The following is a 15,812-nucleotide window of genomic DNA, read 5'->3' as shown; positions in this document are numbered from 1 at the left end:
GATTCAGTAATATTTTTCTCCATTCTCAGGCTCTACCTTGTAGCTGACAGTTTACGGCTTTATGATACAGTAGGAATGTCTTAATCCTTATTGTTTACTTCAGAGCACAAAGCATAATGCCTTGCTTGAAGGAGGAGCTTAGTAAATATTAAAGAGATGTAAAGAGATGAATCTTTTTAGAGATTCATTGAATTGACAGCTTTGGGTCACCAGAGGAGTGCAACTGAGCAAAGTTTTTCAGAAAGTTACATTAAGTTAGTTATATTTAGTTCTCAAATATATACATTTAACCTTATGAGAAATTAGGTAAAAGGATGTGCCTCCTGCCCTCAGCAGTCTTAATTGTGAAAACAGTACTCAGGGGGAGATGCTCAAGGCACTTAAGATAGTTGTTTGTCACTGCAGGTAAGAAAAATATTACTAACTTAATCAGCTTTCTTACATTCATGAAGGCAAGATCCAGAGTCAGTGTTTGACTCAAATAACATGAGGTTACAACTTCTACATAGTATCTTAACATAATATTAATTGCATGATATTTTGGTATCCATTTAATATATTGGTGCAAAAAGAATTTAACAGTAGAGGAGCAAATTAAGAAGAGAATAAAAGAATCCTGATGTTCGGAGATTTAAAAAAAATCCTCATAGAAAAAATTTAGTTCGACATCTTTATGTTATAGTTGACAAAATTATAAGGTGTTTGTCAGAAGGTTCTCTTCCTCCTGGGGAAGCATGGTCATTCCCATGGTTTATCAATCATACAGGAAACAAAGACCAAAATAATTCTCTCTCCTCTTGGAAACAAATACTTAGTGAAAAAGTATTCAGCTAGGAGGAATACATTTACAGTAACTGTGTTTTCAAGGTTCTGGGGGGCAGGTGGTGATGTGTTTTTTTTTTTTGTTTGGTTGGGTTTTACTTTAGATAGAAGCATTTAAACTATTTTAAAAGATTTCAAAGCTCTGCTTAAAATCAAATGTCACATAGATTTGCTTCTCAGAGATGAATAGTGCACACATTGCTGTGGCTGTTTCCAAACTTCACTGTAAATCAGAATCACTTGAGGAGTTCTTTAAAAATCAAGATAAAGAACAAAAGATGACCACATCCCCAAATCTCTAGGGATGAACCTCATCATCAGTATTATTTTAAATCAACTCTCCCGTTGCGGAGCACAGGCTCTGCACACGCAGGCTCAGCGGCCATGGCTCACGGGCCCAGCCGCTCTGTGGCATGTGGGATCCTCCCAGGTCGGGGCACGAACCCGCGTCCCTTGCATCGGCAGGCGGACTCTCAACCACTGCGCCACCAGGGAAGCCCTTGACTTATAATTTTTGCAGCACCTTTTAAAAATGCTTTTCAGTCTTCATACCCAGTCTCCTGGTTCACAGAATCCTTCTTTAAGGCAAATAAATGTAGTCAGTATTTACTAAGACTCCAGACCCAAATAGTTTGTTACTATAGAAGACCAAGAAACTTGGGCTTCTGATTCTCAATTTGCAACATCCCTAAAAGTCAACAGAATTTCTGTTCTTTCTAGAATGTGTCCAAAGTAACGCTTAGTTTTTACAGAGGTCAGAAATAGCCTAATAAGTAAATTATCTCTGGACTTAAAATTAGATACGACAAAGCCACTGATAGTCACTGCAATGACTTAATTCAGTTTAGCATATGTGTATTTTCCAAATTTGAAACCAACTAGGGCCAGGATCTAGGTTCATTTTCTCTACTGAGAATATAATTCCATATTGGAGTGTAGCAATTTTACTTTTAAACTTTTTTTTAGAGCTAGTAGAAAGTCCTGTTCTCTCCTCCTTTCCTTGCCAGGTAAAGGAGATTTGGGGTTAGAGACCTTTAAAATAGCACAGGTTCAGTGGGTTTTTCTTCCACTTTTCACAAGCTTTTTTTTTTTTTTTTTTTTTTTTTTTTTTTGCGGTACGCGGGCCTCTCACTGTTGTGGCCTGTCCCATTGCGGAGCACAGGCTCCAGACGCGCAGGCCCAGCGGCCATGGCTCACAGGCCCAGCCGCTCCGCAGCATGTGGGATCCTCCCAGACCGGGGCACGAACCCGTGTCCCCTGCATCGGCAGGCGGACTCCCAACCACTGCGCCACCAGGGAAGCCTGCTTCCTTTTTTTTTTTTTTTACTACACACAAAGCATAAATGTTGTCTACCACGTGGCATGACTTCGCACAAACTAGTTGCAATCAGGATAAGAATGCCTAAAAGGTGAAATCATGTGCTTGAGTAAATCATGTGATCTGGTAACCTTACTTGATTGCTGGATGGTACATCTATTTTATTTGTGAGTATTGAATTTAATGGGCATTTACTGTGTTATAGCTAATCCACGGTTTTGTACCTCTTTGGATACTGAAAGATGTATGAACAGAAACCTGCATCCCAAAATATGTACAACCAGACCAAGGGCCTTGTAGAGAAGGGGCAGGCAGCAGAGGCAGGGTGGCGTTGGTGGTGGCTACAGCACTGGGGGCACGGTTTTTACTTCAGTGAGAATGAGCCTTTGTACCAAGGGATAGGTTGCTATCACCTGGGTTCTTAGAGGTGGTGGTTATTCTAATTGGGTAATCTTGACGATGACCATTAAAATATATATTACATGCAGAACTAATTTTGAAACTTTTTTTTTCAGAGTCTTGCAAAAGATCATCGGATGAAACTTATGCAACAGCAGCAGGAAGTGGCTGGACTTTCTAAACAGTTGGAACATGTCATGCATTTTTCTAAATGGGCAGTTTCCAGTGGCAGCAGTACAGCATTACTTTATAGCAAGCGACTGGTAAGATAAACTAAGTATGGCATTTAACATACTATCAAAATACAGAGAGAAACAATGGAATTATTAGAATGCTTAAAACTTAGAAATGTTCATTAGTCTGTACTTAAATGCTTTTTACCTTTTTCTAATTTTTATCAATCTAAATATTTTGGTTTTAAAAAATCTTATATTGCCATGATTGAGGCGTATCTTCAATTTTAATCTACCATCATCCCTCCTGTTCTGTTCTTTTCCAAGTTTTCTCTTAGTGGCAGTTGAACTTAATACTAACAATAAAGATAAGAGTAAACATTTCCTGATCACCTGTAGTGTGCCAGGCACTAATCCTAAGCATTTCCATGTAATATTTTATTTAAACATTTACATCATTTTTATGAGATAGGTATACCTATCCATCCATTGTTTGGGTAATGAAACCAAAGCACAGAGTTAAGTAACATGCCTAAGGCCACTCAGCTTGGACACCTGAACCCAGAGGCTGTGTTCCTTTTGTCTGTACTGCGTTTCTTACTCTGTCAGTGATATATGGTGCTGGATATTTCAACCCCATTGCTAGAGAAAAGTGGCTCTCATTTGTTCAGCTGTTTTCAGAATAGTCTAGAACCTTGCTACTGAAAATATGGTCACTGCATACTAATCAGGTGGTTCAGTAGATGTGGGGTGAGGCCAAATTCTGTGGTTCTGACGAGCTCCCAGGTGATGCTGCTGTGCTACTCCGTAGACCACCTTTAGTAGCAAAGGATCTAGAAGACATTCAGCCGTGGAAGTCACACCACATAAGCATTCTTAAAATCTCCTGCTTTACTCTTATTTTATTAAAGATTCCACAGAGATTTACACTTTGAAATCAAATTATGACATCCAAATCTGTTTTCTGTTCACCCACTCAGTTTTGTGGAAGGAATTTTCTATGACCATTTTGAAATAAGGAAATGCACTTCAGGATGAACTTCTGTAAACTAGGTTCAAATATTGAGTAACTTATTAGAAAACTGATTTATATAAGTATTCCTAATCATGAATTGTATTCAACACTTAAGATTATTTTCTTTCATAATTATCAATGATGTGGTCAATCTTGAGTCTTTTTCTTCCTTTTTACTGCTTCATTGGTCTAATGAAAAACAGCTTCTATACAGTACATACCTTCTCTGTTACTTATGTTTTCCTGTAAGTCAAACAAAACGGATAAAGGGAGAAAATGAGAGCATTGTCTTTTTTTCAACTAGACCCATTATGAATATTTTTATTTGTATGTGTGTAAGAAAGCATGTTATTCACACTATCAGATATTCAGTCTCCTTATCAGTTTAAGAATTTGTTTCTCTGATTTTATTCTATGATTTTGTTTGTGATTATAAGACAAAGAAAACAGTAAAAACTTGAAGATGGGATTACTTAATCTGCACAATGATCTCTTGAAATAGGAGAGAGGAAGATTGGTCTCTGTATTATACACAGGAGAAAATAAACACAGTGAAGCATAAGGAACCAGTATTACCAGCTTCCTGATTTACTAAATTGTGTTTTTTAATTTTTAAAAGCCTGTGGAACCCAATCGCATCACTAGCAACAGATAAAGCTAGTAAAATAAGTTACCTATAGTGAATGCAGAGCTAAGGCTTGTGATTACTTTTAAACATTTAGAAGGATTTTTAACCTCAGAAAATTTGAAAGTCACTATATTATGCAACTCTGTCCTTTACAGCTTCTATGCTTCATAAATATAGCCATGTTTACTAAGGTTATTTTTTTAATGATGGCTTTTATATGCTTAAAAATTAAAAAGAAACGTCTTGCTGGCCTGAAATTTCAAGCTTAGCTTGTAATTCTTAGTTCGTTTTTTTTTGCTATAGGAATTATAATCAGTAAAAGACCAAACCCATTGGAATAGCAGGATCCTTTCAGAAGTCCAGTTTTAAATATATTTTAAAACATTTTCACAGTATTTCCTTAGGATTCTTCTGTCATCTGTTAAACATTGAGTTTATCCTTATATTACTTAGAAGGAAGGCAAGAAATACCGACAGAAGAGACCAGGAGAGTAAAACACAGTATTCTTTTTACTAGCAATAGATATTTCTATAATACTAGTGATTAGGAAGCTGTTAAGGTATAGGTAGTAAAAGGGAAATCCACAATCTTTTTTACTCCCTTTCCCCCGTCCTCCCATATAATTAATCTTCAAAGACTTATGTTTCCTGAATATCTCATCGACAATTCCTTGCTTTTAGTCCTCAGGGTTCAGAATGTCATGGTCTTTTGCCTGGGTACTGTTAGCCTTTCTTAGAATGCTTTTTCTTTCTCTTGAGTAAATCCTCATCTTTGTAGAGACTACCAGGTTCAGTTTAGATGTGTCTTTGTTTCCGTTTGGCAGCCTTCCATGACCAAGACTGGGTTGGATTACCCTTCTCTGTGTTTACAAAGCCCTTATGCATATATCCATCATACTATTACTGACTTTTATCTACCATTATTACATTTGCCTATTTTTCTGTGAATTTCATTAGACTTTTTACTTCTTAAAGGGTAAAAATTTTGTGTTACCCAGTGCTTGATATATAGGAACTCAATGAAAGATTGATGGTAAATAAATAAGGTAGCAGATAACATCTCTTGTCAGAAGCTATAAATAAGTGTAGACAAAACCTTATGTTATATTTTACAGGATTGGAAACTTGAATACTAAATTTCTTTTTTAAGTTTATTTTAACTTCAATAGAAAGGAGACAGTATACAGTATTGCCATCTGAAAAGCTGTTTTGACATCTTCCATAGTTTTTAAAATAATTTTGTCCTTTGCTTTTTGAACAGTAGCTAAGTTTTCAGTGTGAAACCTGAGTTTAAGTTCAGATACATCTGAAGGGATCAACAGGTATATTTAATTAATCCTTATTTATCTTTTACAGTAGCCAGGGTTTATGACTCCTCATAGGAAAGTTTTTGCCATAATTCTTTTGCTTAGCGTATTATGAGCATGTTTTATAATGAGAATTATTAGAAGATGCAAAAAAAATTAAGAAAGGTAGAAAAACTTAGGCAAAAGAACATTGTGTTGAGTGCTGTTTGCTAAACACTGTGCCATGTATCCTACATAGTCCCAAAATAAATACGTTTTTTTACACAGAATTTATTATAGCTATTTAAGATAATTTAGCAATTGAATGAAGCAAACTTATTTATTCAAAAATTATTTATTGAATACCTGTTATGTATCAGGTGGCATTCTGAGTACTAAGGGAACAGAAAACAAAGCAAAATCTCTGCCCTCAAGAAGTTGCATTTTTAGGGACTTCCCCGGTAGTGCAATGGTTAAGACTCTGCACTCCCAATGTAGGGGGCCTGGGTTCGATCCCTGGTCAGGGAACTAGATCCCACCTGCCTGCCACAACTAAGAGTTCACATGCCACAACTAAGGAGCCTGCCTGCCACAACCAAGGAGCCCATGTGCCGCAACTAAGGAACCCGTGAGCCGCAACTAAGACCCAGCACAACCAAATAAATAAATATTTTTTTAAGTTGCATTTTAATGAAGAGATACACAATACCAAAATAAGTAAAATGTATAGACCATTGCATGGTATTGAGTGCTCTAGAGAAAAGTAAATTAAGGGAAGAGTCGAGGAGCATTGGGGTAGGATTGTGATTTTAGATATGGAATTCTATCTAAAGAGGGTGATATTTGAGCAGATTCCTGAAGAAAGTGAGGAAGCAAGCCATGCAGATACTTGGGGAGAGTATTCAGGCAGAGCACAAGTACAGACAGCAAGTGCAAAGACTGAGGTGGGAGTTATTTGTGATATGGACAGCAAGTAGGCCTAAGAGGGTGGAACACAGTGAATGAGCAGACACTAGGATGAGTAAGGTCAGAAGTACTGGAAAGCCAAATAGTATATGAGCCTTGTAGTTGATTATGAGGACTTTGGTTTTTAATCTAAGTGAGATGAGAAACCATTGGAGGGACTTGAGGAGAGGAATGACAGAATATGATTTACAGTTTAACACAATTACTCTGGCCGCTGAAAAAAAACTGTAGGTGGTTGAAGGCAAGGGAGAAATAAGGGAGACTGTTTATAACCTTACTGCAATGAGGTGGCTTTTCCAGGGTAGTAACAGTAGAGTTGATAATGGGAGAATTGGTAGGATTGTCCATATCTTTTAATGATAGAGCCAACAGAATTTGCTGACAGGTGGAACGTAAGGCATGAGGAAAAGAAAGGAACCAAGGACTAAGCAGTAGGAAAAATAGTGTTGCCAATAATTGAGGTGGGGAAGATCATAGGACAAGTAGACTTGAAGAGAAGGATCAAGAGTTCCCTTCTAGTCATATTAAATTTGAGGTACCTGTTAGAGAATCAGGTAGAGATATTGAGCAAGCCGTTGGAAGTGCAAGTTCATAGAGGGGTCCAGGCTTGAGATATAAATTTAAGAGTCAGATAAACGATGAGACTGGATGAGATCACTTAAAGTATGTGGGTGCAGGAGAAAAGAGAGCAGTTGCAAGACTGAGCCCTGGGACATTCCTGGTGTGGGAGATGTGAAAGAACCAACAATGGAAACTGAGATGGTACATTGGGACGCAAACCTATTCTCAGCGGCCTTAAAATATAGCAGCTGGTGAAATAAGGGGAAAACCATGAGATCATAGTTTGTTCAAAGCCAAGAGAAGAAAATGCTTCCCTGAGGGCCAAGTGACCACCTATGTGAAAAGCTACTAAGCCTGAATGGTTTCAGGGAGGAATGGGAGGAGAGGAACGGGGGACATTATAGATGAGTATTTTGAAGAGTTTTGCCAGAAAAGAGAGCAGAAAAGTGGGAGTTTTGCCAGAAAAGAGAAGCAGTTGATGGCAGGAGAAAAGGAGCCAAGAGTTCTGTTTTTAGCTGGGAAAAGTTAAACATGTTTATGTGTTAATGGGACTGATGCAGTAAAATGGAAAGCTTGATGGATACAGGAGAGGGGAGAAAATTGCTGGGCAGTGTCTTTGTGTCGGCAAGAGGGTGTTGGGCACTATTGCACGAGTGCAAGGATTGGCTTTAGCTAGAAGCGTGGCCAGTTAATCCATTGTGATAGGAGGGAATGCTAATACTGGTAGGTGGTGGAAGTTTGTGGAAGTTCCCTGATCCTGTTTTTTCAGTGAACAGTAATCAGGACCATCAGCAGAATTTGTGAAAATTTTTTATTTTACGAATACTTCGTTGGTGCTTCTGTGAAGTTTAAATAATTCAAAAAACTAACTTTAAGATAGTTAAAGTTAGTTTTTTGTATTCAACAGTATAGCTAACTGAGTTGTACCTCAAAACTAATAACATGTTTTGGAAGGAAAACTGCGTTGTATGTCCACTTTTTTATAACTTTTATATATATATATATATATATATGATTGCTTATTTTGTGTTAGCATACATATGATACAGAGACCATTTTTTGTGTATTTATTGGGAACTTAATAAATTACTTGCCTAATAAAGGTTTTTTTGTGGTTTTTTTTTTTTTTTTTTTTTTTTTTTTTTTGCGGTACGCGGGCCTCTCACTGTTGTGGCCTCTCCCATTGCGGAGCACAGGCTCCGGACGCGCAGGCTCAGCGGCCATGGCTCACGGGCCCAGCTGCTCCGCGGCATATGAGATCTTCCCGGACCAGGGCACGAACCTGGGTCCCCTGCAATCGGCCGGTGGACTCTCAACAACTGCGCTACCAGGCAAGCCCGCTAATAAAGATTTTGATGTTTAGTTGTCTCTCTGCTTTCTTCTAGATTACATACCGGTTACGGCACCTCCTTCGAGCAAGGTGTGATGCTTCCCCAGTGACCAACAATACCATCCAATTTCACTGTGATCCTAGTTTCTGGGCTCAAAATATTATCAATTTAGGTAGGCTGTTATGTACATTTTCTCAAAGTGCCATTTGTTTCTGGAACTCTTAATGATTATGAGATTATTGAAAATGTATTCCCTTCCACCCCTGAAGTGTGTTTATCATCTTGTTTTAAGTACATGGAATTTTCACTAGTATTTCATTAGCATGTGTATATGCGTGACACATGCATGAATATAAACACACATGTAAATATGTGGATGATATGAAACATCCTTTATATTGATTCACAGGGTGTCTAGATTTCTGGATTTAGGAGTTTTTTTCTTTCCCATAGAATCTTGCTTGTACTGTTAATTACATACTTATCAGAATGGTTGATAAAACTCTTGACTTGTGACTGCCATTAATATAGGATTTTTTATATTTAGAATGTTTTCTGTTAAAACAGGACTTCTCATACAAATATTGGCTTACTTACTCTTGAGAGCCAGTCATCAGGCACCTAATGGTTCATTTGCTTTATCTAGCTAGGGAAGACTTCTCATTTTTTCTTTTGCCTTTTATGTAATTATTATATAATTTTTAACCTCCTAACTGAAGTGTACCATATGTACAGATAAGTGCCCAAATTTTAAGTACTAGAGTGCACTGAGTTATCACAAAGGGAGACTATCATTATGGTATCATTTGGTAACATCAAATATCCTTGCAGGCAGTACTTGCTACATTATGTGCTAGTAGAAAAAGTCTTCAGTTTTTGCCTCCTTTCTTAATTTCTCACAGGGAGACTATAGAAACAGAAATTTAAGAATTCCATATACATTCTTCATCAACCACCAGTATTCCCTTTGATGACAGTTTTTGGGCTCATTGACTTTGTTTCAAAATCTTGAAAGATGGTTGCTCTCTCATTCCCTAAGCTAGATTCTGGGTAAGAAAGGAAGAAACGGCTGGAGAGAGAACCAGTGCTCTCAGAACACACCAGGAAAGAAAGAAATAGGCTTACACAAACCTCATTCATACACGGGAAGAATAAGGAATGGTAATAAGGTGACCCTTTGAAGGAAAGGTCGTAAGTTGACTCCTGCAGCTCAGTCTAGAAGCACATATTTATTGATTGATTGATACATAGCAAGCAACTGGAATCATACACACTCTCACCTATGTAACTAAAAAGAAGCATCTTAATACAAAGCGTGTATATAAGTTAACTATCTCCTACCCTCCACCATACATGCAGCTATATAGAGAACCTGTCACAGTTATATATCCACACAAATAGTCATATGTAGAATTGTATGTACTTGTAAGCATATCATTTAAAACATAGACCACATGATGTAAACATAAATAAAATTAAGAATATGTGTAACTGTATACACATAAATGGATATAGTTTTAGATAAGTCTACAGCGAAAACAAAAACATCTGTTTGTGAGGAGTTTGTAAAACAATATCCTTTACTGTAGGACTTCTCAGAGCTGTCCTATACAGCTCTGTAAATTGCCATTTACAATGAGATTTACATTTTAAATCTTCTAAGGAGACAAGTTTCCCAAACTTGGTTATTTACGGCTTCTGAGAAACATGTTATAGAAGACTGCAAGGGAAAAATGTTGATTTGGATGAATATTCAGTTAGTGTCTTTGTGACTTTGGGTAAGTTGTTCAATCTCTCTGAACCTTAAATCCCTTATCTGTACAGAGGACTTTATACATAGACCTACTGTCGCAGTATCTAATACAGAGTAAGTATTTAGTGAATGATAACTATATTTTTTAGGATACAAATGTTTATTAAATCAGAAACATTTATCTGAGTCTCTGCTGTTGAAGAAATCAAGCTTTGCCTTATGCTTGGACCACACCTGTTAGAGGTACCTTTAAACTCTTAACAGTATAGTTATAAGGCAGAGTATTCTCCATCAGAGAACTAACAGTGTACTCTGTGAAGGTGTAAAGAACTTGAGAGATAACTAAATCAGAAATACTGTGGTATTGTTTTTAGATCCAGTGTCAGGTTTGCTTGTTGTGTTTTGATATGCAACAGCAGTCCTCAAAGTAGGGTCTGAGGCTCCTTCAGGTAATGACAGGCCTCCTGTTTCCAAGTACATATCCATGTATGGCCGGATTTTCTTCATATATTTAAACAATATATTAGATAATGCAGAAACAGGTATGAGAGTTCAGCTATTAAGCCAGACATTTAAAGAGATGTTTGAAAATGTAAAATAGTGCCACTCTTCACTACATTTTTTTGAAAATAAGTATTTTTTCATAAAAATGTGTTATTATGGGTTGTCACTTTTAAATGAATTAGTGAGGAAAAATGTTTTAAATTCTCATTTTTAGTTTCGAATATGGTAAATTTTGATTGATAGAATCTACATAAACAGAAGCTCTTTGGGGTTTCTATTTTTAAGAGTATAAAGGGTTCCTGAGAGAAAAAGAAGTTCCTTGGCAATTCTGAAGATCAGTAAAAATAGCCCTACAAAATACGGTATTTCACTACCAGAAAATCTTTAGAACTTAACCTTTTCTCTTTAATTAGGTTCTTTAGTAATCGAAGATAAAGAGAGTCAACCACAAATGCCTAAGCAGAATCCTGTCACGGAACAGAATTCACAGCCACCAGGTGGTTTATCTTCAAACCAGTTATCCAAGTTTCCAACACAGATCAGCCTAGCTCAATTACGACTCCAGCATATGCAGCAACAGGTAATGGCTCAGAGGCAACAGGTGCAACGGAGGCCAGCACCTGTGGGTTTACCAAACCCTAGAATGCAGGGGCCCATCCAGCAACCTTCCATCTCTCATCAGGTAAATTTGGAAGCAGGCCTGTCCTAACTTAGATAATTATAGTACAGTTGTATTCAGCAGCTCCTAAAATAACCAAGGCATCTTTCATCCCTGACTTAAATATATGAATTTATAAAAATTTATCACATTAAGGATCCCTGATTTAACTCTAGATTTTAGCCCTTATCAAAAAGAAATTAATCGTTTATTTAATTGGGACATCTATTCTCATCTGCTGTCTTTCATCTTCAGATTATAAGAGGATAAATGATTCCATTCCTAAATAACCAATGCATATGATTGATGGGAAAAGTTGTGTACCTGTAATTCATAATTCTTACATTAGTGCTTCAGGATGACTAATACTTTAGGTTATCTCTTCTCTGTAAGGATGCAGTGTTTAGAAAATCACATTGCATCTTAGAAACTAGGACAAAATGAAATAGAAAAGGACAAGGGTTTGATTCGTTAGAAGTTTACCTTTTTCAAACTTTATTTCTGAGCAAATGTTCCATGAACCATTCTTATTTTAATCCATACAAATTGTCTGTTATTTTCAGTTACTTTTATTTATTAATTTATACTCCCTATTTCTCAGAAGAATTTGAACTGATTTACAGTAAATGACAAATGAAATGGCAGAGGGATTAATAAGTGTTAAGAATACTCAAAGCATGCAGAGCTAGGCTAAGGGTTCTCATCATGCTTGAGAGCAAGACTTAGCTCAACTTTTTGTCAGCCAAACAAAAAAGAAACAGGAATAATATCTATATTATTTGATTAAAAGGAACATGCCATTAGAGGAGAAATTTTTTACTAGTATTTTTCTAGCACTAAGAGGAATATATAATGTGGTTCTTTATGAAAAAGCAATTAAATGGCATAATAGCATTTTTTGGTAGCAGTTTTACAAAACATGATTTTCATAGGACTCTTATTTCAACCCTGAATAAAAGTTGTGGGCATATGTAGATACTGATTTTGTTAAATTGCTTCTGTGAAGGCCTGAGGTGTGATGTATTTGAAGTTTATGGCTGTCTAGTAATTTGATTAAGAAGGCATGTCAAATCCAGGAGAATATTAGTATGACCAGTCGATTATTCCTCTTGAACTTTGTTTTAACCCAGGTTTTAAAAGGAAGTAAATAACAAGCAATTTAAGTGGTCTTTGTTTGGTGAGTGTTCAATGGGAAAAGACGTGTACGCTTTCGATATCAGGAGTGCAACTGGCAGAGTTGAGATTTTGTTAAGAAAATTGAGGAATAATTTTGTCACTACCTCTGCAGGCTACAGGGTGACATATTGCAGGTAGACTGCAGAGCACCCAAATTGTTCTGAAGATAAATGTGAAGAGGAAAAGAGAGAGAAAATAATTACTTGTTAAGTGACTAGTACTAAGCATTTGCATGATTATTTATCTTAAGTGTCCGAGAGATGTTACAGTGATTTTTTATTTAATACTTAACCTGAAATAAGGTAAATCCATCATTTGTATTAATTCCCTTTTCATTAAGGAGTGAAGAACTGAGGCATTTTAATAGATACTCCGTGACTTGGTCACATTCTCAAACAGTTTTTTATATAAGCAGTGACAAACCAGAAGTGACCTTGATCGAGCCTTTAGCCTGCTTATCTCAGAAATTTGCTTTTGATCTTATTATTTCTCTCTAGGATTTACTGCTATATGATATATATAATGTACAATCTTTATTATGCAGCCTAATTTTCCCACTTATCAATACATTTGACCCTTGAACAATGCAGGGGTTAGAAGTGCTAACCCTCCACATAGTTGAAAATCCATGTATAACTTATAGTTGGCCCTCTCTCTCTGTGGTTCCTCTGTATCCACTGTTCTGCATCTGAGGATTCAACCAACCACGGATTGTGTGGTACTGAAGTATTCACTATTGAAAAAAATCCATGTCTAGGTGAACCTGCACAGTTCAAACCCATGTTGTGTTGTTCAAAGATCAACTGTAAAGTCATTTTCTCATCTTTTGGTCATTACCTCACACACCTCTCTTTTTGTCCCCTCTCAATGACTCCCGAACTTCCTTCCAGTACTCTCATCTCTCATTTTATCTCTTCTGTACCAAATACCCACTCCTACATTTTTCACTCATCAGTTTTCCCTCATCTGTAAACTTTTACACTGCCCTACCCACCTGCTTTCTTAGTTTTCTAACAGTTTATTTGCATATATATGTGGGGAAATATCTGTCTGTAAGCAGGGTATATGTGTGCCTCTTTGTGGGTGTGTTCAAATCATACTCTACATCTGTCCAATAGGACCCAGGTCAATTTAAAGGCCTCCTTCTAAAAATCACTTATACAGTAGTTCCCTATTTCTTCCTCTGAAGATTAGCCGTGTAATCTGAATGATTAAAGAGTTGTGTGATACAGAGCTAGAATACATAGTTATATGACTGAGTGGTACAAACTTGATAAACATTATGCATCTGTTTATTGAGCGGTGTACAGTATACTCTATCATACTCTAATGGACAGGGCTAAGTTTGTTAGATCTAAGTATGTTATTTTATACATAATGGTTGTCACTCCCGGGCTAGATTTACTGCTCTGGAGATAACTCTCATTCATATGTATACATTAATTTCCTAAACAGTGGGTGGATGTTAGAAGGACATCTGCTATGCTTCATGGTTATACTGACCTAGAATAAAATGAAAACCTGTAATAATAAAAGTATTTAGAGTGAAGGTGAGGATAGTGATGATTATATGTCAGTTTGCTTAAGCTCTCAATTATTTCTCTATTCTCTCCCTTTTTTCCTTCTTGCAAATTAATTGATTCCATTTAATTAAAATAGCACTGGTTTTGCTATTTCTTTTATGCTTATAACTAGCTGCTAGTCTTATTCTTTCAAGTTGCTTTTCCTGTCACAGGGTTCTTAGAAATTAACTCAATCAACTATAACAGTTTGGGAGAGGAAAGAAAAATCACCTTACATCTTCCCACACTGGGATTCCTTGATGGGAGAGTCGACATCCAGTCCCACACTGATTTTTCACAGAGTACAGTACTCTGGCATCAAGTGTCATTTCTTGACTGAATCAATATATAAATCTCAGGGCAGGGGTAGGCAGAAGACTTCCATAACTACTTTTGTTCTCCCTTAAGGATCATTTTGGGTGCTTTTCCACTTTTTAAAAAATTGTCTCTTTGATTAACTTAGAAGTTTTCCACTCTGATTCCCCCGTTATTCTCTGTTTGTGTTTCTATGATATAAATCCCTTCAAGTCACAAAACTTTAATAGAAGAATCAGAGAATTGCTATGGCTTCAGGCTTATACGCTTTTATAAGATGTTTTCATTTTCTCGTTTTCTCTAATATTTTTCTGTTCTTCACCCAGAAGAATAGAATTTCAAGAATTTCCCTCGATCTTCAAATAGTGCCTAAATCTACTTTTCATTGGGTCTGTAATTGCTGGTCACTCTTGAAAGTTATTGACGGTGAACCCAGTGCCAACTAATTTGCAAGAGAGGGAAAGAGAAATAATTTACCCAGGAAAGGAGATGAATTCCAAAAATGGGAGAAGGAAAAGAACGAAAAGAGGGCAGAGCTACACTTTATGGCTGTCTGCCTTCACAGTGTCAAAGTTTAAGATGTTGCTATTTCAGCCTTTATAAATTTCACATTTATTTTTCCCACCTTGAATGTGGGAGTTAATAGCTCCCTTTCTGAGAAGTTCTTATTCATATGCAGTTAAGATAGCCTGAAAGTAAGTATTTACTTTGCAATAAGTTGCCAACCTTAGAGAGAATTGGGTAGTCAAGGTGAGACTGGCATATACGGTTACCTTTTTCTAGAACACTGGTCTCAATTTCTAGGGCTAGCATTTATTGAGCAAACTTGGCTTGCCTTCCCAGCCCCTACCCTGCCCTATAATCAACCACTGTTGTCCTTGAAGGGTGTCCTTTCAAAATCTGTTTTCTTTTAGAGAGACTCATCCTCTAAGCCGTAATTAGTACCTTAACCCCCAGCTAAACACCAAAACCTGTTTGGGTAATGAAATGGCAGACTAGTTTTGGATTAAAGCCTTAGTGCTGCCTTTAACGAGCTGTGTGACTTTTTTCAAGTTATCCCAGCTTTTTAATGTTTAGTGTCCTAATTTGTAAAATGAGGGGAGGGTAATAATGACATAACACATGTAAAATGCCAGTCACAATGCCTGGCACATAGTTTGATCTCAGTAAGATCCGATTCATTAATTTTTAAATGTTATTAATATTCATCTGTTATTTATGTTTTACTGCTTGGAGCCAGAGGACTTGAGTTCAAATCTCAGCTCCATTCCTCCTATCTTTGTTACTCTTGGACAAATTATTTAAATTCTCTATATCTCAGTTCCCTTTTGTGTAAAACAGAGGT

The 15,812-nt window shown here is 36.8% G+C and overlaps 1 protein-coding gene across 2 annotated transcripts in view; it reads left to right on the top strand.

Moving 5' to 3' along the window:
• TRIM24 (tripartite motif containing 24) overlaps nucleotides 1-15,812 on the top strand; it is a 94,379-nt gene that overhangs the window by 56,458 nt on the left and 22,109 nt on the right. Inside the window, exons 7-9 of one of the 2 annotated variants that reach the window (XM_032643299.1) lie at nucleotides 2,656-2,802; nucleotides 8,554-8,671; nucleotides 11,170-11,336. In XM_032643299.1, the coding sequence (XP_032499190.1) occupies nucleotides 2,656-2,802; nucleotides 8,554-8,671; nucleotides 11,170-11,336 (432 nt within the window). Of the gene's footprint in view, nucleotides 1-2,655; nucleotides 2,803-8,553; nucleotides 8,672-11,169; nucleotides 11,439-15,812 lie in introns of both variants that reach the window. The other variant, XM_032643297.1, reaches the window with a different exon arrangement.

This window comes from Phocoena sinus, chromosome 9 (assembly GCF_008692025.1).
Source record: "Phocoena sinus isolate mPhoSin1 chromosome 9, mPhoSin1.pri, whole genome shotgun sequence".
Lineage (NCBI taxonomy): Eukaryota > Metazoa > Chordata > Mammalia > Artiodactyla > Phocoenidae > Phocoena > Phocoena sinus.
The sequence above is the reverse complement of the archived record's forward strand: the minus strand, read 5'-3'. Positions and strand labels throughout refer to the sequence as shown.